The 26568-nt window shown below is 39.0% G+C and overlaps 1 protein-coding gene across 2 annotated transcripts in view; it reads left to right on the top strand.

The window, feature by feature from the left end:
* The first annotated feature begins 4901 nt into the window (after positions 1 to 4901).
* LSAMP (limbic system associated membrane protein) overlaps positions 4902 to 26568 on the top strand; it is a 600663-nt gene continuing 578996 nt past the window's right edge. The window contains exon 1 of one of the 2 annotated variants that reach the window (XM_046657785.1): positions 4902 to 5565. In XM_046657785.1, the coding sequence (XP_046513741.1) occupies positions 5411 to 5565 (155 nt within the window). In that variant the 5' untranslated portion in view covers positions 4902 to 5410. The remainder of the gene's footprint in view (positions 5566 to 26568) is intronic. The other variant, XM_046657786.1, reaches the window with a different exon arrangement.

Below are 26568 nucleotides of genomic sequence, written 5' to 3'. Positions count from 1 at the left end.
ATCTTGATTCACTACCACATCAATACAAGTATATTGAGTGAATGAATGAATCATAAACCTACTGAGCATGTCAGAGTGTAGAATTGCACATCTACCTCCACTCTTCCTCATTTCTCCTTGGGCTATTTTCTGATTGTAGGAATCCAAGTCACTTCAGCAACCACAAATAGAGGAGATAATTGCCTGATTACCTGCTTGTACTAATATCTTGCTATCCTGAAGATGCTGCTACCACCATCTTTCCAGATGTTGCAATGCTTTTCCCACATGTAAGAAATAGATCAGAAAGATCAACAGTAATGCAGATGCAGCATTACTTGCAATTGCCACCTCCTTGTACTTATTGGCAGAGTGGAGAATCTGGAAGAGAGGAAGGTCAAAAGGCTAGTGAGTACATGTCTATGCAATAATAAGGCACATATATATATACATGAGAATAAGTTTGCTGTTGTGGGAGGACCCAAGCAGCAGCTCAAAATTGTCAAAGACCTTATGAAAACTTGGACAGATCCAAGCGCTAATACCTACCAAAACGGAATGAGTGAGCAAAGAATCAGAAACCAATATGATAGCAATGAACCACAAAGGCATGAACTAAAAGCAGGCCATGAAAGGGTGATTTTAATTGTGCAGAGTATAGATTGAAGGCTTTATATCACTGAGGGTTCTATAGTAAGGATTTGAACAATATTTAACTGACTTGAAGCTGATTGATTTTGTTAGGCAGTGAGACACATACGAATGAAGCTACTATATTCAAAGGAGCCAAACTCCAAAGGAAATTCACAAGAGATAGTGCCATGCTTATAAGCATAAACTGAGATACTTGAATATTGCTAAATTATGATGAAGTCATTGAGAATGTCATAGTAGGAATCGTAAGGAGAAGTATTAACAATTCTGCATTTCTAGTTCATATGGAAATGCTAATTCCACTTATGAAAGTAAAGTAGAGGCATGGCGTTCTTATGATTAAGACCTTACAACTGTAGAAATGTAGAGTGGTGTATTAATAATATTATAGATACGTTTAGCATAAAATGCAAGCAATATAGCTAAATTAGTTGTACATTCCAGGCTGCATCTGGATTTTCTGTGAGTCCATTATCTTACAAAGCTAAACAGAAGAATAAACCTTTCAGGCTTCTTAGGGTGTTCAGACGTTAGCCAGTTTTTGTTTTTCCTGCAGCATTTGTCCCTGGAGAGTGCCAGAATCTTCTAAAGCCTCTTTTAGAAAGGCAGTATGTTATTTTCAAGTAGTAGTTAAGATCATCTTACTTGGATGATGATGGCTGTTTCATATGGCTAACAGCCATACTTGCCTCACAAATAACCTGAAAGTATGTTCATTTTTGCCAGCCCTCTTGGAGGAATGGATATAGTGGTTTACAGAAAAATAGCTTGTATAAATTTCAGTAACTCATCTATTTGTTTCTTTCTCTACATTTCTTAGGAAAGCAAGCAGAGGAGTTAGTATTGGAGTAGATTTGGGGGAGTGACCATTAGGAGGAGATAAGTTACTCAGTATATATGGACCATTGGATTTATTAGAATGTATTAGATCTCAGAGAGACAGCATGGAGGATAGGAAACCAGGAGTCCATGAGAGAGTGAAAAAGGAAAGGACTCTGAGAGAACATAAAGTTGAAGTGGAAGTCAGTAGTACACCCACAAATAGATTTATTATTTTGCAAATGATGAGATAAGCCATGTGAGTGGGCTTGAGATTCTATCATTCCTCTGTTCTTATATCCATCAATTCTAGAGCGTTCCCTCTGGGTCAAGGGTTGGGTTGGAAAGTTGTATTTGAAGTGCCACCTGGATGTAAATGATAAATATTAAATAATTAACCTACATAATAAAATTCATGATTTTGAGATTGTTCAGAACTCCAGTCTGAATTATCAAACAGTCTAAAACAGAGATTGTTTTTTTAGAAACTATAAGGTGCTTTTTTATTGTCGTAAAATATACACAGTATAAAATGCACCATTTTAACTATTTTTTAATTCAGTTCATAATAGTTTACATCATTGTGAAATTCCAGTTGTACATTATTTCTTGTCCGTCCCCACATAAGTGCTCGCCTTCACCCCCTGTGCCCACCCCCTAACCCCCTTCCTCTGGTAACCACTTAACTGTTGTCTTTGTCCGTGTGTTTATCTTCCACATATGAGTGAAATGTGGTCTTCTTTTTGTGTTTTACTTCCAGTGCACACAGTAAGTCAATTTAGTTTAACAAAAGTTGCCAAGAAATGGACTTATTTAATGAAAGTATTAAAAAAAACCTTTAATTGAATTATATGATTTTTCTATATGAATAGGTATTTACAATTTTACCCTCTTAGGCAGGTTAGGCATGTCTATTACAGTTCTGATTACAATCTTGATTAACTTCATGTATCATTTTCTCAGAGTGATTGTAGAGACAAACCTCAGATCTGATCGATTTGATACAAATGCCACATTCCTACTACTTTGGTGTGAGTTATTTTGTACCCCAGTATGTTAAACATTATGCTTCATCCTAGGACCAGACCAGTCCTACTGGTAACTTGAGGTTACTGGTATAGGCATTAGTCAAACACCAGGTATAAGCATCTGCTGTAAATAACATGCTACCACCTCACCATACTTCCTTCTTGCCTGGGAAAAACTTCTTTTCTTCATTCAAACTGTAGTGCACCGATGCAAGAGATACTCATACTCTTGATCTATCTGATCCTTCCGCTCAGAGTGTCTAGTTCCCATTGGGTGGTCACACCATTCACCCAGCATCATCAATGGAAATAGATATTCTAGTGGCCCCAGTCCTTTATGTCTCTCTTTTCCTCCTCCTGACATTGGAGAAACACCATCCAGCAAAAGAAGATGTTATATCTAAGTCTTTGTCTAAGCCAATCCTTCATCTCTAAAAGCTCAGAAGAAGCCTGCCGGGGACTGTCAAACCTGCTGGCAGCAGGGAGTGGGGGTGGGTGCTCTTTTCCCTGCAATCTTGGCGGAGAGTTATGTAATCCTTGCATCTCCATTTGCTACTTGAAGCTCATTTTCCCTTGATATTGGAAGCCACAGGATTATGGGTTTTGTAGTTAGACTAAATACTCGATTTAATAATTTTTTCTGTGACAAAATGAACTGAGTTAGCCAAATTAAAATTAATGGTGGAACATCATTGGCTTATTATCTGGGGACAGTGTATCAGCCCCAACATAGGACAGCTTGATTTATATAAAATTAATGTACAGTACAAACAAAATTAATTGAACTCCACTAATCTTGAATTTGTGACAATTCAGATTCCAATATTTCAAATTATTTTCTCAAAAAACCTAAAGTCTTCCATCCTTTCCTCACATAATCTGTAAGAGTGTATCTACCTTTTAAACTGATAAAATGCAGCAGATAAATTCTTTGAATATTCTGGGGGCACAGGCAGGTGTCAGCACAGGAAGTACCTCCTTAGGGTACCGTGGTGGGGCTTGATAAGGATTCCTTAACACACTCCTTTTTTTTTTTTTTTTTTTTAGTGTCCTTGGCCAATCATTTGTGTAAATAAGAGGAGTGGACATAATACATGTGTGTGTATGTGAATTTTCTTGTGTGTACATGGAATATTTAGGGAAAGATGTATAAGAAACGGGAAATATTTGTTGCACCCCAACAGGAGAAATGGCTTGCCTAAAGACAGGGATAGGAAACACAAACTATAATTCACTCTACAGCATTCTGTACCACTGGATTTTTGTACCATGTGAAGAAATGCCTTAACTATTCAAATAAATAAAATTTAAAAAGAAAAAGGTCCTTGCCTGGTTAACCCCCATCTTTCACCCTCAACATGAGTACTGAGGGAGGTGTCTAATAGTTTGGGGCTCTCACATGAGTGGCTCATAGTGTTGGCCTCTTATGGCCCTTATCACTTGGCTTGACTCATGGAGTAGAAGGACTGACAAATGATGGTAACCTGGCTGTCATTCCCTGGAGTGCTGTATGCAGCCTTAGAGTCCCCCTGCAAATACCAATCTCCTTCCTTGTGTGTGAACATTCTGAGAAACAAGTGCCAGTAGAAACTTCGGTAGCAAGAGCAACATGACGTTTAAACAGTAATCCTTAATACCATTCCTCATCTGTGGGACTGAGTGAGGGTTTCCTGGAGAGAGGTTGATTTAGGGATCAGGGATCAGCTGCTGAGGCTGGCACTTGGAAAAGACAAACCAAGCATTCACACCCCAGACCACTCAATACCAGCATTGTCTCCAATCCATCTTTCAGAAGGGGGCTCCAAGAGGGGGGAGGGATAAAAGAATGAGTGAAAATAAATCTTTTTAATCCTGTAAAAGAAAGTGCAGGAGAAAGCATGAAGAAGATGTGAGTATGAAGAGCTAGTTGCCAGGAATATTTAGTTTTGAAATCAACTTTGGCTTTTCATCTTAGGCTCCAACGTCAAGTTTCTTCTCTGTTTTACATTCCTCGTTCCATCTTTCGGCACCGGTCCCCCTCCATACCCTTCTCTGTTTCACTCCCTCCGTCTGCCAAGGTTTGCTTGCTCCTCGCTTTCTCTCCCTCCCATCTCCGTTCCCTTCTTTCCTCGCCCTTTCCCTCCCCTTTCCTGGACTCTTCTTCCGTTCTTTCAGAGCTTGAGTGCCTCTCCTTCTCCCCTTTCTCTTGTACAGTACCTCCAAGCTCCATTCCCTCTTCTTAAGGAAATCAGCCAGGCCTCAGATGGAGCTGTTGTCCTGACAACCTAAAGGCGCATCAGGCTTTCATTGAGGCTGGCTGCTGCTGAAGGGGGCAGTTGTGCAAAGCGAGGGGCCACACCGAGGGGAGGGCCGAGGGGATGACGTGGAGGGGCTGTTGAAATCCGCGGGGGCGGGGGAGGTGCGAGCAGAGAGCGAGAGGCGCTGGAGCGAGAAACAGGAAAGGGAGGAGGGGGAGAGAGGCTCTGGGCTGCTGCCGCTGCTGTGTGGGTTTCTTTACTCTCCCTGGCAGGCTGGGTGCTGGCTCCCTCGCCCGCCCGCCGGCCTGGGAAAGTGGGTTACGGCGCGAAGGAGCTCCGCTCCGATGCTGGCAAAGGAGCATCCTGCCACAGACAGACCAGAGAACACCTTCCTTTTGCAGCCTTCTCTTCCTCTTTTCTAGAGGGTCTTATGTTTGTACTCTCTCTCTCTTTTAAATTGTGCTGCTTTGACTTTTTCCCCCCCTCTGCTTGGGTTTTATGAGGGCTTTGTTAAGTCTTAGAGGGAAAAGAGACTGAGCGAGGGAAAGAGAGGCAAAGTGGAAAGGACCACAAACTGGCAAAGCCCGTTCTGCCTTTGCTGTGGAGGAAAGCCCGCTGTTTGTAAAGCCCTCTCGGCGAGCAGCACGCACACACCCTCCAGAGTACACGGACCCGCACCTCGGCGTGGCCACCATGGTCGGCAGAGTTCAGCCGGATCGGAAACAGTTGCCGCTGGTCCTACTGAGATTGCTCTGCCTTCTTCCCACAGGACTGCCTGTTCGCAGCGTGGATTTTAACCGAGGCACGGACAACATCACCGTGAGGCAGGGGGACACGGCCATCCTCAGGTAGGGCTTTCGAGCAACTTTTCTGCTGTGTGAGTGTGTGTGTGTGTTTGTGTGTGTGTGATCTCCTTGAACTCCAGCTCCTGATGCTGCAGGCTGGGGGGTTGGGGGGCGGGGGGTGGTGGTAGTGGTAGTGGTGATGGGGTGTGTGTGTGTGTGTGTACCTTTTACTGACTGGCCGAGGTATCTGCCAACAAATTTCAAGGGAATTCTGGTCCCTGTCAAGGACCAGTAGGGTTTATTAAATGTTGTTTGGGTCTTAGGACCTTGTTTCTCTTACCAAGAAAGCTTAACTTCACCTATGGTATTACTGACATTGGTCAGTATTCTCGTTTTTATTAATGCAGATGCCTCGCACTTCAGAGTTTTGTCGGAGTCCCTTAATTGGGAAGGAAGAGTTGTTGAATTATGGCTTTCAGAGAGTGGCACACAGTACTGCATTCTCCGTGCTGTGTGTGTGTGTGTGTGTGTGTGTGTGTGTGTTAATACGCGCATCAAGGCTCTCGCTCTGCCCCCAGCAGTAGTTGGGATAGGAGACCTTCTGTAAGGATCTTCTAATTGACATTGAGAGCAATAAATCAATTGTAGAACTTTGGTTGGTTGCTGATCTTTTTCTGGAATGTGGTTAGAAATCAGCACAACAATGAAGAGAAGAAAAAAAAGAGGAACTTGCCAAATTGCTGTTATTTAAGAATAGGGGTGTTAAGCACAGAGGTTAGGAAAGAATTAAACTGGCATAAAATGGGTGTTCCATATTGATTGTTGACCTCAAAGTCTATCTCTGTGCAGCTCTGCCATACTCTGAAGTGTCATTTGGGATTCACATTTGGAAAGGAAGAGTCCCAAGTCCTTGGGAGTTTGACCCCAATAAGGGACAGTGAGCTAGAGAAACTCGGATGGAACCTAGCCATGAATCTCTTTCTGAAAAGCTTCTAGCTTCTTTTCCTGTGTTTCTCTTCTCTCTTCTCTCTCTCCACCCACTGCACATACCCCCTTTTTTTTTTTTTTTCTTTCTTTCCATTTATCTCCATTAGAAACAAACAACAAAAAAAAAAAGAAGAAGAAGAAAACGTTCTCCTTGGAGATCCTTATGAGATGATCCAGTGTCAGTCTGTCTATCTAGCTAATATTGCTTGTTGTGGCAATAAAAAAAAAAACAGTATACGATAGAAAATAAACCTCTGTTCTGTGAGCAAGGAGCTGATAGTGCATAAACCCTGGGGCATCAGGGAGCAGTTCTGTAGCAGAGCTGCCTACAGCAGCAAAGTTTTCTTTCCTTTTCTCAGAAATAAATTTGGTTGGCTGTCACAGTGTCCTGCTTTGGGATCTCTAGCGTTGTTAGAGAGGCATGTGTGTGTATTGTGCGTATTGTGTTGTGTGTGTGTGTTGTTGCAGATTGTAAAAATGAAGAAAATCCTAATGTGTAAGAACCCCTTTCTTCATTTCCTGAGCGTTGGGTGATTATGAATCCCAAAGATCCTCCTATCCAAAGCAGATTTTCCCTTCCAGCTCTCCAGCCCTGTAAACTTGCATGTGTGATTTATCCACATGAAGTAATAAGATTTATAGAGTAATTTATCTGTTTGCAAAGGGATTTGAACGTGATGCAGGAAATATTTTTGCAAACACATAAGCGTGCGATCTCAATTACTAACATTCTTACTCCTTAACGTCGTTAACCCTTTACTAGAGAAGCACTCTATATAAATTTCTGCTACCCCTAGAAATATTTTTTCTGTGATTATAAGTCTGAATATGGGAGAAGTGAACACTCTGCATGTTTAAGTTTTTATTTCAATGTCCATGAACTTTGTAAGGTCTTTCTAAGTCAGCATCACCTGTATCTTAAGCTACAGTTATTGAAGAGTTGGATAAGCATCTAAATGTTAATTCAGAAGAAAAAAGGCATTTTTATATTTCCTACTGTATATGCATAGAAGTCTATGTCTATGAGTGGCATAAATATCTCAGTACATAAATATCTATAAGTGATATATCTGTGCTTCTGTGTGTCTACGGCTCAAAGAAATGGATTTTTTTAAGCAATCCACTTTAGTAGACATTACAGTGTGGAAATGGGGATAGTGAGAAAAGAGAATAAATATAGAAGCAGTTATTCCCTGGGAAAGAGAAGACAGACAAGCAGAGTATGCAGAGCAGTCACCTGCGAGAGCCCACTGCTTCCCCAGAACTCACCTAATGTGCCCTCTTTTTTTTTTCCTTTGCCTTGGACCAGGCTTTACTTCTGGGTTGGTGGAGCTCTATCAGAAGTAACTATGGAGAGAGTTCCCTTTGTTTTCATAGCTGACCTTCTTCTCAAGCTCTTTAATGGAATCCAATAAGCTTTGTGGGTCAGTTTCCTGGTGAAGAATGGCACTCTTGCTTTCTGTTTACAAGTCTAGCCTGGGAAAGACTTGCTTCCACTTTATTTGTGACATTTTACTGGGAGCATGAGCTTCCGGGGGAGGAGAGGAAGGAGAAGTTGATTCATTGGAAGCCACAGTAGATGTTTGGCACTGGGAAAGTGAAATGGCAAGGGGAAGAAAAATTCTCCCTCACTGAGTCTGTGGCCCTGAATAATCTGAACAGGCCACAGGGTACGAGGGAAATTGGTAATTCTGGTGGTCCTCTGGCAGCAGTTTGACTGCCTGCCCCCAAAACATTTAGCTTCACTGCCTCCTTCCATGAACCAAGCATTTCTTTTGGGAACTGATGATCATTTTTGTACAATTATGATCTTTGGTGTAAATGTGCATCTTGATAGGAGAGCATATACTAATCTGGGGGTCTTGCTCTGTAATTTCTATCTTTTGGAAAAAACATCAAGACTATAAAATGAAGGTAACAAAACTAGATGGAAAGAGAGATACCTTCATGTATACCAACCTAAGTTGATTGTTTCCCAGAGAAGATTCTAGATCTTTATGAGGTTCTTTATAAGATCCTTTAAGAGCTAACAGAAAACACAACACCGTCTTCCATCTCAAAGGCAAAGAATCAAAATGTGATCCACAGGTCAATGGCAGCAGCAGCAGTGCCTGGGGCTCCTTCCTAGATCTGCTGCATAGAATCTGTGTTTATATCTGCATGCACGATAAAATGTGAGACACACTGACCCACAGGACTTCACTTGTAGAAGTCTTAGGTGTGTTTCTGAACAGAGCCCACCTGCCTCACTGCCACCCCCAACAAGTACTACAGGAGCTCATCAATTACTGGACAAGCTTCTGGTACTGGGTCTTCCAATCCTCGATCCTTACACACAGTCCCCCGTAAAGATCCATCTCTGGTTAGTCTAGGTGGGTTGAAACCATGTAGCTCTCTTGATAAACTGAGGAAAAAGTTGAAATAGATATTGTTTCAATTCAACCTTTAAAATTTAATTTTTAACAATCCCCTTGACTATATTTTCAATATCGGCAGCATATGTCTGTAAAGATAATTATAAAATACTTGATCCCACTGTGTCTGTTTATAAGGTAACATAAAAATTACATATAGATGCATATCTGGACATATAGCATAAGTGCATATATGATGAAATGCAGGGGCTTCACACTATTGTGATTTTAAATATTTTAAATTTAAGGTATTGGAGTTTTATCTATTTTACAATTCTGACTCCATTTGATGTTTTCAGGATATTATAATACTTTTTATAGTGCTAACATTTTTTCCATCTAAATATAAATAAAGGTACCTAATAAGTGTTAGCTAGAAGAAACTAATTATGTAAGATACTTAAATTTTTCATTTTTCAAAATTTCAGGTCTTTTTTTCCTTGTTCGTTTCTACACTAAAGGCAAAAGGAAGAGACAAAACAAAAGATGTCATTATTTGAAAGTAAAATGTAAAAATTTTGTGCAGATTTCAAGGAAAAAAATGGCTTCTCTTCTATAAGGCATCTGGAACGCCTACATTCACTAAGAAAGTGTCAACACTCCAACATACTCCTGACACAGTATGTGGTTTTCTACCACTTATAATTCACTATTTGAAAACAAACTTCGTGGGCATGAGTCTATAGGGAGAGTTTGGGACAACTATAAGTTTTTTTTTTTGTCTGTAACTAAATCACTAAAAGTAATCAAAATTTATTGGTTATTACTGATACTTTAAAGATGTTCCATTGCCCATAAAATCTTGTATTAAATATATTTGGTAAATAATGAAGTATAGCATACTATATATTGTCTAGGAATATGGCATATTATATGCATTTTTTTAAAGGATGTTTATGCACCTGTGAATTCATTTATGACCTGAGGAACACAGCAGGCAATTCTCATGTGACAAATGCAAATTGTGATAATTTGTGTTTCTATAAGTACGAAACACGTAAGTGCGTACACGCGTGCACACATACACCCACCACCTATTAAGGTGACTTTTCTGGTCTATGTCATTTGACTTCAAATGAATTATTTGTAGAATTGTGGAGGGAACAACCAAAGGTGACTAACTCATTCAGTTAAATCAGCTGGTGAGGGTTAAATATTTGTGTTTTGTGAAGCTGGTTCCACGTGATAGCAAACTTAGGCAAAAAAAGGATGAGTGCATTTTGCTGTGGTCTCTGAGAACTCCAAGTATAAAAGTCTGTGAGTCACCTGACAGAGGTTGCCTGAATGTGTGCTGGTCCCCTTGCGGTCATCACCTGAGCCTTAGAGAGCTTTTTCCTTCAGGGCCTTACTTACCGGCTCACAGCCATTTGCCCTGCTTTCTGAATGTACTGCCTGCTACTTTATAAGGCTCAGAAGACCTGGGCTCTAATTTTGGATCTGTCCTTGCATGCTGCATGACTTTGACCAAATCCCTTAAATATTTTGAGCTTCAGCTTCATTTATAAAATGCTGAAACTGTCTATTTTGGTTACTCCATGGGGTTGTTTTAAGAAGCTCAGAAGAGGTAAAGTAGGAAAGTTTGTTGAATTGTAAACTGCTACACAGGCATAAAGCATTAGCGGTTTTCCAACCACATGAGACAAGTTGTTCAGACTTTAGGAGCCCTTTTTTCAGGCTAGTGTTTCTCAAACTTGAAGGTGTATCAGAATTACCTGGAGTGCTTGTTAAAACCCAGATTACTTGGCTCCTGTCTGTAGAGTTTCTGATTCAGTAGGTCTCTGGTAGGGTCTAAGAATCGAATTTCTAACAATTTCTCAGATGATGCTGATGCTGCAGGACTGGGCCAAACTTTGAGAACCACCGACTCTTGCTACTATAAATGCGCAGATGAGCATCTTAAGCATCACATAGTCACTTATTAAAATCCGAAATTGCAGAGTCTATTGCAGACCTGCAAAATCAGAATCTGCATTTTAGCAAGATCTGCTAATGATTCATAAGCACGTTAAAGTTGGAGAAGCACTCCTTTAGACGGTTCATGACCATGGCTGCACATTACAATCAGCTGGGGACCTTTCAAAAAAGTACTGAAGCCACAGACTCTGCTTTCAGAAATTCTGATTTAATTCGTTTGGAGTAGGGCCTGAGCATAGATACTTTTAAAAAATCGCTCTGATGTGTAAACGGAGTTGAGAATCATTGCTTTACTGGTTGGGGAATCTCTTTTACCAACCATTTTTGGGGTAACCATTAATAGGTGTGTAGTAAAAAATTAGAGTCTTGCTGAATGGTTTGGTAACTATGTCAACAGCAAAGATATACTAATTTAATTGGGAGAAAGGAAAGGGATGATCATAGATGCATTTCTTTACCACCCTATTTCATAACTACAATGTCATGGAAAATGGAGCGATTTCATTTTAATATAGATCCAATTTACATGATATTTATTGAAATAGTGTTAAAGCTTGATTTTTTTTTAAGCTTATTGTTTGGTGTTCTTTCTTTAACATATTAGGCAAGACACAAACAGTTCTAGTTTTGTTTTTTTATTTTTAATGCTATCTCTAAGAGAGAAAAGAGGCAATATTTAGGCAAGAAAAATGTCTTCAGTGTTAACTTATTCAAACAGGTTTGTGTGCACTTATGTTGCCATATACAACATATACAGATATACACATATATCTGTATACAGATACACACATATATCTGTATACAGATACACATATACAGATATGTGATTTACAAGATGATGATTCTGTGTTTGTGGAATTCATCTCAACTTTATGTGGTATATGGTAATCAGTCTTTAGCTGGAACTTATAGAAAAGTCTTTGTGTTATAGGTAGACTTTCCCTCAGGATATAATAAGTTCAGAATACTCAAAAGTAGACAGAAGACCAAGATCTAAATAGCTTGAAATAGTCTGATCTATTGAATGAGGATAACTGACAACTACCTGGCCTACTAAAAAAGCTATTTTTATGATCAAATGAGATGCTATGTATCCAAGTGTTTTATAAACTATTAAATGGTATAAAACATAAGATCTTAATAAGATTATTGTCATTATATATTCACAGTAGGAAATAACTTTTAGAAAATTAGAAAATTTAACAAAACGAGCTTTATATTTTTATTTCTATGGTCAAGGTTAGTCATTTGCTCTCAGATGTTTGTATCACTTTATTTTAAGTCCATTAAAGTCACAGGTATCATAGAATATAGTTGAGTTTCTTATCAGGAGTTCAGGGTAAGTGAATACTTTCTTGTAGTCACCTGTAATCAGAACATAGTCCAAGTTAATGAGTGATTAACCTTCATAAAAGAAAACACTTTGCTTTAGATTGTGTTAATTGCTGTGGGACAAACTTGCAGAAATTTAAGGTAGGAAAGGCAGTCCACCATCTCTTTTTAAAATGCTGTAACTGAGAAGAGAAAAATCTGAGAACTAGAATTCATGTGTCCTAATTCTTCTTCAAAGCTCTTTATTCTACAGTACCACTGAAGTTATCTTCTTGGTTTTCATGTTATCCCACGATATGCTAGTTTTTATCCAAAATTACGTTAAAAATGTCTTTCGCTCTCTTCTCTTCCTTACTCTCCCCTCCCTTCCCCTTCCTTTCTTCCTTTCCACGTCCTTGCTCTCCCCTCCTCTTTCTTTTCCTTTTTTCTCCCTTCCTCTTCTCTCCTTTCTTTTCCTCTCCCCCATCTCTCCTCCTCTCCCCTCTCCCTCCTCACCTCTCTTTTCTCTTCCTGACAAATTAAAGCTGCACTTTTCTGTGGAGGATCATCCAGCTAGTGCTGATCAAGGAAGGAATTTTTCAAGAAATGCTTCATCTTTCACATGTCCACTATCTAGCTTAACCACGTCGGTTTTCTTTCCTTCACTTGCAGCCTCCATCTTATCATATTCTCAAAGCCATTCTTTTATTTGGGAGAACTTATACTACCTTTTTTTTTTTTTTAATTTCTTTCCCTCTTGCCTCTCATACTCTGCCTGTTACTCAAATTTCTTATCTAAATTCTTAGCCTTTTCCCCAAGTAGGTCACTTGAGCTCCTAAACCCTAGTACCTTCTGATTGTTGCTTACGACCTTCTGCCTGATTAAGTCTCCTACTGCTTGTCCCTCTTAGAGACTCTGATTAGGATGGCTGTGGTGAGATTGTGGTCCCAGTTTCTGCTTTCTTTTTTGAAAATTGGCACCTGAAATGACATCTGTTGCCACTCTTTTTTTTTTCTCCTTCTTCTCCCCAAAGCCCCCCTAGTACATAGTTGTAGGTCTTTCTGGCACTGCTTTATGGGACGCTGCCTCCACATGGCTTGATGAGCCATGCTAGGTCCACACCTGGGATCCAAACCAGTGAAACCATGGGCCACCGAAGCAGAGTGTGTGAACTTAACCACTTGGCCACAGGGCCAACTCCCAAGTCTCTGCTTTCAACTGGCAAGCTGTCCTTTGCACAACCTTAAGGGGTACTCTACACGTTGTAGTGATTGTGGATTGTAGTTAAAATTCTTTGAGGAAGATAGAATTTTTTTTCTAACTTGCACAAAATTTGCTTTGGGCTAACAATGGGGCTAATGGTGGCAAACTGAGAGGAATGGGACACAGATCTACACTAGTCTCCTGAGATGGTAGAAGCACTGCGTGGTAAGCCCTAATGCAGTTGCCTAGGGTGTTGTGTGTGGCATGCAGAACAAGATCTCATGAAGCTTTCTTAGCAGGTAAGCGATGGAGCCAAGGGAAGTCTGACATGTTCCTCCAAGAAAGAGGCACTGCACAGTAAGGGGAAAATAACAGGTCAGCAACTCTCTGTGAGCCCTACAGGGTGGCAGGCAGATGTCACAGGTCTGTCAGCTCATAGTAGAGACTCAGTCACAGGGCTGAGGCTCAGAGAAGGAATGAAGTCCTAGGTCAGGGGCTGGTTTAAACAAGGCAAAGCCCTCAGTAACAAGGGACTTATACCCCAGACATGTTACCAAGATAGGCAACTTTCTCAAGGATGCAAGTGAAGCTCTGTATCAAAGATGCTGTAACCAAGAGGTGATGTGAAGATGAATCTCAGAGTGCTGCGCTCCATCTTTTTAAACTCTTGCTGTCTAAGTTCAAGATCATAAAACCTGGTCCGTGTAGGTGGGGAAAAGAGGGAGACAAAGGCCTGAAGTGAAGAAGGATTAGCACTGCTCACTTCTCCTTGCCTTAGGCAGCTCTACTGGATTACAATTTAGTCTACTTAGACCTTCTAGACTTCATGTAGTTGGCAGAACCATAGACCGGAGTTCACCTGACTATCCTCGGCCTATTGTTTTCCAGTATCAGTTTAGAAATGTCACCAGATCCTTCGAAAGCTTCTCACCATCCACAGCATAAAGTCAGAGCTCCTCAGGTTGGATAACTCTGCCTGACCTGCTACCTCATTGTGTCCACTAATTCAGAACACTTATGGTCTCTGCTCATGAGCACATGAACACATGTACACACATAGTGCTGGTTCTCACCTTTCTCATGATGCTCTCTCTTCCCAGAACCTCCTCTTCTCATTCTCCCCGTCTCCCTGCCATACTTCTTTACAAGGTTACCTCTTTGCCTACTCCTTCTAGGCTCAAGGCTAGTTCTGGAATTATCTCATTCAGGAAACCTTCCCTAATTCTCCCAGGTTGAGCTGAGTACTCTCTATAGTATATGCAGCCTTTCTGCATGTCTTTTTTTCCCCAAGCTTTATTTAGGTATAATTGACAAATAAAATTTTGTATACTTAACATGTACACCATGGTGTTTTGCTATAGATATACATTGTCAAATGATTACTGTAATCCAGTTAACACATCCTTCACCTCACATAGCTACCTTTTTTGGTATGTGTCATGAGAATACCCAAGATCCACCCTCCTAGCAAACTTCAAGTATACAACATAGCATTTATTAACCACAGTCACTATGTTGTACAATAGATCTCCAGAATTTATTCATCTTATAAGTGAAAGTTTGTACCCTTTGACTAACATCTCCCCATTTCTGCCACCTTCGAGCCCCTGGCAACCACCATTCTACTCTCTGTTTCTGTGACTGGCTTTTTTAGATTCCACATATAAGTAAGATCTTGCTGTATTTGTCTTTCTCTGTTTAGATTTTTCACTTAGCATAATGCCTTCCAGTTCATCCACATTGTTGCAAATGGCAGGATTTCCTTATATATTCTTTAATAGCTGAGTATATTCCATTGTGGTGTGTGTTGTTTAGATAGATAGGTAGAAAGACAGACAGACAGATAGATATAGATGTACCTCACATTTTCTGTATTCGTTCATGCATCGATAAATACTTGGGTTGTTTCCATGTCTTGGCTGCTGTGAATAATGCTGCAGTGAAGATGGGCGTGCAGATATCTCTTTGAGATACTGATTTCATTTCCTTCAGACATAAACCCAGAAGTGAGGTTGCTAGATCATATGCATACCTCAATTTAGCATTTATTACGCTTTAAAAAATTATATTCACTCTGGTCTTGCCTCAAATGTACTATCAGCCCTTCAAAGGCAGGTGTCTCATCTACTTTATCTTTCATCTCGGAAGTTAGCTTAGTACCTGTAGGTGCTCAGATAACTATTTGCTCACTGTATTATAAATCAAGCAGACCAGAAATTGCTGTATAAAAGAGGAAACAAATTAGAAGGAGACAGGGATGAAACAAAATATGTTAGTGGTGAAATCAGCCATCACTGGACTAATTGTGGATGTGTGGTTGAAGGTAAAGTAGGACAATCAGAGATTGAGTCTTCTGATTGTTGGTGAAGGGTAGGGGGTTTGGCTAGAAACACTTTCAACATTTCCGGTTGCAGCTACTGCTTTCAAGCACAGCTTTCTAGGGAATGAGAAAGGCAAATGGGGGCAATTCAGGGGGATCCCAAAGCTTTAGCCGCAAGTGCCCAGACAAAGTGCACTCCATTCTCTGATCGATTAGCTTCTGACAAAGCTAGAAATGAGGTATGTCTAATATCTGTGAAGAGCTCAGCATCCCAGGGAGCTGTAAGAGAAGGAATATACCTCTGGGAGCGACTGAGACCTTCTCCCTCTAGTGGTGGCTGTGAACTCTCAGGGACCAAGCTGGAGACTGAGAGTTCCTTAAGGCGGCAGGATTGTTGTGCAACAGGTACATTCACCTCATCTCTTCTGCTTTCTTGTGAAATGAGGCAAGGTGCAGATCACTCGCACTCATTTGACTCAAAGTAATTATTCATACTGAATATGATGCCTATCTGGGTTTTGCAGTGTAGAGCTCATTACTCATTCCTGGAGAAATTCAAACTTGAAGGTACAGTGGACTTTCTAATAATCTCAAATTCCCTTCCGTATGTCTTGCCATAATGCACAAAGACATTATTTATATGAGGTCAGAGGAAAAGCCTGTAACTCTGAGAAAAAATGCAACCCAACTTCTTATTCAGTAATGCGTTACTACCTATTCCATTATAATTTTTTCATGATGCATTTCTATATTCAATTTCTATATTTTAAAGTTGTCTAAAGCTGATGATATCCTTTCTAAAGTTGTGCTTCCATCATGCTACTATTTGCAACACTACCCCACTAGAAACTAAAGATAAAAATGAAAGTGATGCACTTCAATACCGAGTCACGCAGAGCCGAATGTCTACACGTGAAAACGTTGATAGGGAAAATTAATTGGTCTCCTGATTTCTAATTGTTGTGCTTCTTCAGTTATGCCTCATTCCAGCACGTCTTTATCAGGCCTGTTTATTGTATGGGGTTTGAGTCACATATAGTTGCCAATTTGTGGCTAATCTTTGTTTTGAGATAAGCAAAGATTGCTGTCCTCGTCTACAGGTTTGTGATGTAATTCAAGGGTGTATCTTCAGATCACTATTTTATATTGCCGGATCATTAACTCAGCAGATAAATGGACTTTTCTTTGACTCCTTTCCTGACCTCTGTTTTTTCTGTCTATCTTTTGTGACTCTACTATGGTGAACTAATATCATCACCACAACAAGGAATTACCTGAAGTCTATAGAATATCACTAGATTAGGTAAACTTCTAGATTGAAGACCAAGGGTTATGGCTTTAGTTCCAATAAAACTATTAACTGTATAAAGTTGGGAATTAGTTTGCATTGTCCCAGCTCCAAAATGGGTATAATTTCTACATGCCTCTTAAACAAAGATATTGGATTGGTGAAGTGAAATTATAGTTTTGAATATGATTGAGTGCATCAGAAGAAATGAATGATGTTATAAGTGGGATGATGATATGCTCAAATTAAAAGGAAATAATAAACTCCTCCATTATAAATGTTATGGCATGGGAAACTTAAAAATATTTTTGCATTAATGCCTTAATCCTTGTATAAAAATAGAATTCAAAATCTAGTTCTTCTAAAAATCAGAGTATGTATTTATATAGAATCTGTTATGATGTGTAAACAATTTGTGTCATGCATATACTTAATCTATATTGTATGGATATATTTGAACACAAGATTTTTATTTTATTTTTAATTTATTTTGCATATATTTATAATTATATATAAAAAGTAAAAGCATGAATATGTTTTAAATATGTGCATAAAATTTACAGACACAAAATATGAATGTGAATATTATTGTGAACTTGGGTCATAGCACACTTTAATAGGAACTCAATTAATTTGATGCACCAGTGATGAGGAAGTTTATTGCAGAAAACCAAATTTTCCAGGTTATCAAGAATGTGAACAGATACTATATATGAGAAGCATCATACGATGGTTTTCTTAATTTGTTTGATTAATATGTTTTATTTTTAATTAATCATTGTGCAAGTGCTAAAATTACTTTGTAAGAGAAGTCAGACTTATCATTTCTTGTTTCTATTACATCTTGGCTGTCAGAGTCCTTAAAGAGTAAAATAAAATCTTATAGCATTTTTTTGTTTGTAATATAAGATAGACACTAATGCTATCTTAGCTATGTGAGAACTAACTGTTTTTAAAAATGTGAAGTCAGTTCTTCATATTTGTGATCTGAATTCTAGACTAAATTTTGATTTTCTTTCATGCTAAGTCGCCAAGAGATCTAGTGATCTGTTCACAAACATGCTTGCTGAAGATGAGAGACTGGCCACTGAAAGAGAAGAATAAGAATTTTAATTAACTTTAAATTTGTTTATTAAATAAAATGATCATAATTATGCTTTTATACCATTTTCAATATTAAAGACCCAAAGCATGTGAAGAAATGATTAGAGTACTATAAAACAATTTCAGCTGTAAGACTCATATGCATTTTACCCCAGGCACTAAAACAACTTGATAGCATGATTGTAGAGATACTATTGCTAACATTTGAAACCCTGTAGAAAACAGATACTGTTTAATGGTACTGGTGGCATACAATATAGTCCTAGTTATAAATAAAAGGGGAAAATAATATTGAATCAACAACAACAACAACAAAATCCTAAGTACTAGAAATACTTTGAAAAGGAAGCGGTGATCACTAGGAGCCAACATGGGTTCCCTGGAAACAAAATATAACATGGTAAATAGATTTCTTTAAAACAAGCAACATTCCAGACTGGTAGATCGGGGAAATGCCGTTCACGCTGAGTATCTGTGTTTTGACAAGTTTCTCCTGATAGACTTATGAACAGATTATGGGTCCATTATGAGCTAGAATTTTTTCCAGTTAATTGGATAATCATGCCAAAGAAATACTGTATGATACTGGTAAAGGATTCTCTTAGTCTGTCTTAGTTCAATATTTGGATAAAAACACAGGGCACAAACTTTCTACCATGTGCATGACGCAAAGATAAGAGGATCTGTTGACAGAATTATAAGGTAAAAACGGATGATAGCCATGGGGAGGCAAATTGTAGCTCTCTATAAAAAAGAATGTTGTTCATATGTATGTGTGTTTATATTACATCTGTCACCGAAAAAAAGGAAAAGAAGGAGAAGGAGAAAGAAAGAACAAAGCAAAGCAAAGAATTTAGGGTAGTTTATAGTTTAAATAGAACATGATATAAGTAAACAAATCAGGTGGAACTATTTTGAAAATTAGCATTCAAATAGCTTTATGGCATAATGGAAATAACGCATCTTTTGAGCAGGAGACCTAGCTCCCAGTATCACCTCTACCAATTACCATTTGTAAACATGGGCAAATTGCTTGTCCCTGCTGGGCTGCAGGTCCTTTCTCTGTAAAATGAAAATGATAATAATAATATTTACCCTCTCACCTTGGAAGGTTAGTATAAAAGTGAAATAAGAAAGATCTACAATTATATATATACAATTATATATCTGTGGGTATAGGTATGTTTATTTAATAAAAATCATTTGCTATTCTGCCAAGTGGAATAGGTTTCCTTGTAAAGAAGTAAATTTTTAGTCATTTTAGTATTTAAGCATCGGCCAGGTAACCACTATTAGGAAATGTTACTTAGAAAAGAAACAAAAACTAATGCTTTATTTAGTAGAAAGTTGAAATGGTGGTTTCTCATATCTCTGCTACCACTAATATTCTGTCATTCTGTGATATTCTAAATTTCTACTCTAGTTTATTTGTGAGAGTTTATTTTTAATTTTTTATTTTTGCTGGCATCTCATTATAACTTTGATTGCAAATGAAGAATTGCATTCAGAAATATGTACTCTAATCATTTTTCAGTGGGTTTTAATATTCATACCTCTACTATTTCCTTCCCACTGGAGAATTTGCAAACATGTCAAAGAGGGTCTGTGTTTCGTTAAAATAGATCTATTTAGGCTTTTCATCTTTCTGTGTAGAACAATATCAAGACGAATCTGATCACAGAAAGATACTTTTATATTCATCCAGCTTCACAGAGATAGATAAAATTGATCAGGTCAAATGGTGACCTCATCTCTTGCATCTTCTAACTACTCCTATTACTTTGGCACACATGTTAATATAATTTTGCCTGAATCCCACCATGTGGTTCTTCATCCCACTGATGTTCACTCCTTACTGAACATCTTGCAGCCATCTGAATTTGAAAATAGTGAAAACAAGATTTCTTTCTTTTTTTTCTTTTTAAAGATTGGAACCTGAGCTAACATCTGTTGCCAATCTTCTTCTTTTCTTCTTCTCCTGAAAGCCCCCCAGTACATAATTGTATATTCTAGTTGTGAGTGCCTCTGGTTGTGCTATGTGGGATGCCGCCTCAGCATGGCTTGATGAGTGGTGCCAAGTCTGCGCCCAGGATCCGAACTAGCGAAACCCTGGGCCGCTGAAGCAGAGCGCGCGAACTTACCCACTTGGTCACTGGGCCGGCCCAGGATTTCTTATGTTAACCCTCAAATCTTCTCCCTATTTCAGCATCTTGGTCAACATGGCTCAAATAGTTACCTCCTTTATTCCCCAAAGAGTAAAACATGAGGCTATCTCTGAATCCATGCTTTCTGTTGGCTCTCTTCCTATTCTGAGGGCTCAGCTATCCTAGGCCTTGGACGGCTCCAATCCTGGCTCCCTCTGAGCCCTGACAGGACTCAGTCACCTCCCCAGCTATTTGACATAAGAACATTTCCTCTGCTGACTCCCACAGTATCATCAGAGATGATCTCCAGAAGAATGGGAGTAGGGTAGCAGTGGCCGTGGACTTTATTTACCTGTGGGTAAATCTGCTATTCCTAAATTGGGGAGAGCTTTGTTTGTATCACTTTCTTACTTTTCATATCAAATGCCTTCTCCAGAAATGATGAAGCAAAAGAAGTTGAATGTCTGATTTTCTGTTCTTACAATTCAGATAACCTCTGCTGCCACTAAATATGAGCTCGACCAACAAATGGCATCCATCACTGTGTCTAGGTAAACTGTATTTCCACCTCCTGCTGAACCCAAACTCATGCACCAACTTTAGCATTTTTGCTTTCTTATTTTTTGCATGCATGTTTCCTTATTTTGTCTCTTTTTGTAAAGTAACTTTAATTTACCTAAAAGTTCAACTGTTAAAATTTATAAACAGCAATTACCAGAGTATGAAACCAGTCCCTTTCCTCTTGAGCTGACAGGTACTTAGACAATTACCTCGTTGTTTCCCTAGCAGTATTTATGGTGAAAGAAGCGTTGAGGCACAGCTTTGTCTGTGCAACCAGGTGACTTTTAAATGAATAATGTGGCATTTTAGGTAATAGTTTTGAAAGAGCTCAGAAAGTTCAAACAAACAAAAGTGGAGATTTAAAGAAGGAAATGAAGAGAGAGAAGACAGATACAGGTTAAGGGCAAGCAGATTAGGAAAGGATCCAGTGTCAGGATTTCAGTGAGGCAAAGGCAGCCCCATTCCAAAGTGAGTGATCTGTGTGTAAAGCTGAAAATGTTCCCAAGAAGGGCGCAATTTCCCAATGAAAAATCTGAGGATGCTAAAATAAAAATGGAGCTTGTTAAAAGATAATGACCAGGGATCCTAAGAATTATCTAACAAAGTCCTAAATATGTCAGAGTTAATTCCTTGTGGATGAAGTTTCAGTTTCATTCAATCTTAGTCCCAAGAGGACAGGTTTAGGCTGTCAGTTCCCAAGCATTAAAATTTTTCTCAATTTATGGTAGGTTTTTTTTTTTTACTGGACATTTTCTCAACTACAAAAAGATAAGAAAATTTGTTTGGTAATAAAAGGATCCTCTCATTTAGAAAGTTTGCAGACCATTGTAGACCAGGTAAGGATAGGTCTAACTAAAATATAGGTAGAAAATGGAGATGAGAAGGCTAACAGGATGATAGAGAGAGAGGGAAGTCCTAAGTAAACAAGGTAGAGTATGATTGGAAATACAGATCTGAGAAAGACAGAGAATAAATACAAAAGGATCTATGGAATGAAATAGATTTTCAAAGTAACATTAATTTTGTTGATTAAATTGAGTTTGAAGGGGCATCAGGGATTCAGGTAGAGTTGCTCTTTGACAAGCGAATCTGAGGACCTGGTATTCAGAAAAAGATCTTAGTTACTTGAGATCATGAATCGTTTTCCTATTCGGAGATAATTTAAACTATAGTCTAGGGGCCTGCCCCATGACTGAGTGTTAAGTTCGTGCATTCCTCTTTGGAGGCCCCTGGTTTCGTCGGTTTGGATCCTGGGCACTGACATAGCACTGCTCATCAAGCCATGCTGAGGCGGCATCCCACATGCCACAACCAGAAGGACCTACAACTAGAATATACAACTATGTACTGGGGGGCTCATCAGTACGTGACTGACCTCATTCTTTCCTCGTATTGGGGGCAACAGATGTTAGCTCAGGTGCCAATCTTTAAAAAAAAACAAAAAACAAAAAACTATAGTTTAGATGGATATTGCCAAGGGAAAGAATCTCCTTCTACGGAGATTAAATAAAGGTCCAACAAAGTAGATTTACAGCGAAGCTTAAGCTCTGTGGCTCTTCCCTTGCATGGGCTGGCTACTCTGAAGCTTTGTCTCTATTTTTTTAATTTATCATTTTGTATTTTTTTAAAAAAGACTCCACACTGTATGAATTTCAGGCCTTCCAAAAATCTGAATCCACACCTGTTCCAGTCCCTCAAGGAATTTGTGTAAATGAAAAATTAAGTAATAATGAAGGCAGTATATGCCTAAGGGTGGTTCAGATGGCTCTACAGAAATGGCTGTGGGCAGATGTGTTACTCTGGACATTTTTAATGAAAGAGCTGAGTATTGAGGGTTGTGGTGAAACTTAAATGGGGACAGAGAAAAATAGAAAGGCAGGCATTTCAGTGAAGAAATGAGGGCATGATAATTATTATCTAGTAAACCAATATTGGGTTGTGTGCGACCAAAAAGACCCCAGGAGATCGTTGTTTTCAAAACTTCTTGGCACTCTTCTTTACCTCGAAGCAGATTAGTAATTATAATTACACCCCACTGTACTGTAGATTACTTTGGCTCATCATTCTTTATCATGAGATATGGCCTTACTATGCTGTTGACAGCTCTGTGTTGCTTCAAAGTTAGGAAATATGGTGTTGACGGCTGCAGGGCTCAGGATGAAGAGAGCGGACACAAGGCAGTCACAGAAGATACATTCACGTTTCCGATTTGGTTTCCCTATTGTGCTGCAGTGCTATTACAGTTTTTATTATTATTATTGCTATCTTGCTTTTATTTTTCTTTTTACGTGGTAAATATAATGAGCTGCCTCCAAGTAATGGGACTTCTTTATTCCCACCTGCTATCACTCTATTCAAAACCCTCATCAGTACATGACTGACCTCATTCTTTCCTTGTATTGAGTTCTTTCTTTATGCTAGGCATTGGGTTGAGTACTGGTAAGGAGCAGCAAATAATATGAGCTTATAGTCTAACCTCCTAGGCTTTCACCACTGTTTGGAATCTTCCACAAATACAGCTTTCCATCAGTTCCTTCCTTTCCTTGCTCAATAAACTATAATTAGCCTCCAGTGTATGTCCCATCAGCCTCAATTTCAAAGCACCATCAGGCCTTAGTGTATCTCTCTGTAATACTCATCCTCTCTTTTTATCAGGAATATTTCCTGATACCTCATGCTCATATTTCCCTTTTTTAAAATTAACGTTTTATTTTCTTTTGGGATGTATGGTTTATTCTTTTTCCCCTCCGTTTACCTAAATTCTACTCACTTCAAGCCCTTTCTCCTGTAAGAAACCATTAATTCTTCCATCCTCAGTTTATTATTTTTCCCTATTTGTTTACTTATTTATTTATTTTGGGACTTCTGGGCAATATCAAATAACGTAGTGCTTAAAAGTTTGCTCATGGTTTCATGCATTTTAGCTCTGTATCCTCAACTAGAATGTAAGCCCCCAAAGTTATAGAGTCAAGGAAGGTTGGAGACCACACGAGTACATTGGTCTGGATAACCTCTTCATCAGTACTTGTACTGATATACTTACTAAAGTATAGCTCATTTTCTGCATTTTAGAGAAGAGGAAATAAACTCCAGGGAAAATAAATGACTTTCCTATGATCAAACAACTAGTTATTAGCAGATTCCGGTCAAGATCGCTGCTGTTTCCACAAAGCCTTGTCTTTGATGCCCCACCTATTGCCTGAAACAGAGCTGGACAAGTAGCAGGAGCTGGACAAGCACCAGTAATATCTTTTAATAGTAGGTACAGAGTAGAGTATATTTGTTACTATGCTCCATTTTGTGGATCATATATGACCAAAGACATGGAGTGCCAGTAGGACGTCTATTTTTCCCTCGTTATGAGTAAATATGAGGTGACAAAACCTGTAGGGTCAATGAAAATACCAAAGGTGAACAATTCTTTTGAAGTTACTTTCATGCTGATTTTGGGTGATAATTGCATTCCCAGAGTTTATGACTTGGCAAAAGCTTTATGACTTAGACATTTAGAGTCACCACCAGATCTAAGTGCCCAGCACCCCACAGTAGGCAATTTATTTGGCTTGGCAAACTCCACCTTCCTTTTCATTAGTGAAGTTGGCCTTTTGGGGATGGCATTTTCAACAGTAATGCAAATACCTCCTTTCCTATCAATAAAGCTGTGATTTACAGTATTTAATCTAGTTGAAAGGCAAGAAAAATGGAAGTCTGCATGCAGGAGAAATGAAATTATAATAAAATGGCACACTCTCCATAGTTTTCTTAATATGTAGAGTATTAACCTGGCACTCAGCCTTATTTGCTGCATACAGAGCTCCATCAATCAGAAGAGTGGAAAGCCTGGTTTTCCAAGACTTTCATCAGGGCATTTGCCTTACTAGGTTCTGTAGATTTATTGGGTAAATAACATGGTATTTAATCCACAATATCTCCTTTGTTGTCCTATGTAAGACTGAGTCTCCATGTAAAACCTCGAGAGATTCTTATAATCTCTGTCCTGTACTTACCCAAGTTCCACCGTTTACTCACATACCTCTATACTCTGCATCGTCCTATGACCCTCACTTGATTATAAAACATTCAGCTGTCATTAGCAAGAGCTTTCTCTGACTTTTTCCCCCACAGATAATTGTCCCTTGGAGAAGGTAGGGTGATGGGAAATTAGTAGTGTTTTGTTACTAGCTCAGAAATGCTGGAATGAAATTTAAATCTTTCTCCAATGAGCTATAAACTGCTCTCTCTTCCTCGGCCTCAAAACTTGAGTGTGATTTAATGTTTATTCAGCAGCAACAATGTACAGCCACTTCAAAAAAGCATTCTGTTTATCTAACACTCTAAAGTTCTAAAGACCTGTCACCTACTTTGCCTAATTAGTACCCACCAGCCCCTAGCGAAGAAGGAAAGGGGGACACGCGCATTATCCTTGCCACACACACTGGAAATAAAACTCAAACTTTTTACCAAAGTAATTGAAGTCAATGGCCATGGGATGTGAAGGGGACACAGCTCCCTGATTCATTCTGAACTAACCAACACATGACATAACTTATTTTTCTCTACTTTCCCTTTTTAAATCATCTATTTGTACCACCTGTTTTAGACCCTAGTTCATTCTCATCTTAAATTTTTAAGAAAACAGATTCTTATTTATCTTGCTATATTCTTCCCCTTGTGCAGTATTGTTATCAGTCCACTCCCTTTCTCTTTCCTCTTTCACTTATGGTAGTATTTAAACTTGTTATTTTGGGTGACATCACAAGAGGGAATGATGGTGAAGACATTAAAATGTTGTCTCCCTCCCTTCCTCTCTCTCTCTCTCCACTCTCTCTTTCTCTTCTTTCTGTCTCTCTGTCTCTTTCTCTCTCCTCTCTCTCTTCTCTAGTTTTTTGTGCTGTGTTCAGCACAGGCTCTCTGTTCTCATTGAGGCTGCAGTTTCTTTGCTGAATCACTGCTTTGTATTCAGCCAGGGACCATGGAGTATTCCCAGTGTATTTATTTTCTGTTCCTGAGCTGAATGCTGGGTGCTTCTTTGTCCTGATGCCTTCTGCAAAAGAGTTTAGGAGGTGGGGGGTGGAAAGGGGAAGGAGGAGGAGGGGTAGGAATGTCAATAAAGCTTTCTCTATCCCCCGGAGGAATGTGCGCAAACTGTCTTTAACATCGCTTCACTCAATGTTCTCCTCTCTGCTGCCCTTGCTCTTAATTGGATCTAGACCCTAGAGAAAATCACTTTGTTAATGGGATGGTTAAAGAAAAAGAGAGGTGGAAGTTGGCTGTGCTCTGTTCTGGCAACTTGTCCTCTTTGGGAATTAAAGTCTCAGATGCCTGATCTGGGGAAGAGATTCCGCTTTCCTGATCATGAGGAAATACCACTTCCCTTCTGTTGTGTCTTTTTTTTCCTCAAAATGGAAGGTTATTGTCTATGTCTCCTAAAAATGCTTAAAACTAATTTGCTTAGAAAATATGAGCCACTGAGTTACTCAGCCTTTTATCTATTTATCCATTCATTTATTTATTCATATATTTCATAAAGGGCTGTTAAATGTGTCTTTATGCCAGGTAGTGTCCAAAGTTGTGAGAACAAAATGGTAAATGAGAGACATAAAGTACCTGCCCTCATGGGGCTTACATTCCAATTGAGGAGAAAGACAATAAACAAGTGTTCCAATACATAAGTAAGAGTTATAGCTTGTGGTACTGCTATTATTGAAAATCAACAAGGTACAATAACAGAAACTATGAAGGGCGTCCTTTGGATAAACTTTCCAGATAAGGCCTTCTGATGGGGTGATATTGAAGCTGAGACATTAAAGCTGCTTATG

This window comes from Equus quagga, chromosome 4 (assembly GCF_021613505.1).
Source record: "Equus quagga isolate Etosha38 chromosome 4, UCLA_HA_Equagga_1.0, whole genome shotgun sequence".
Classification (NCBI taxonomy): Eukaryota; Metazoa; Chordata; class Mammalia; order Perissodactyla; family Equidae; genus Equus; species Equus quagga.
Note: the sequence above shows the minus strand (reverse complement) of the source record. Positions and strands in the feature narration are given on the sequence as shown.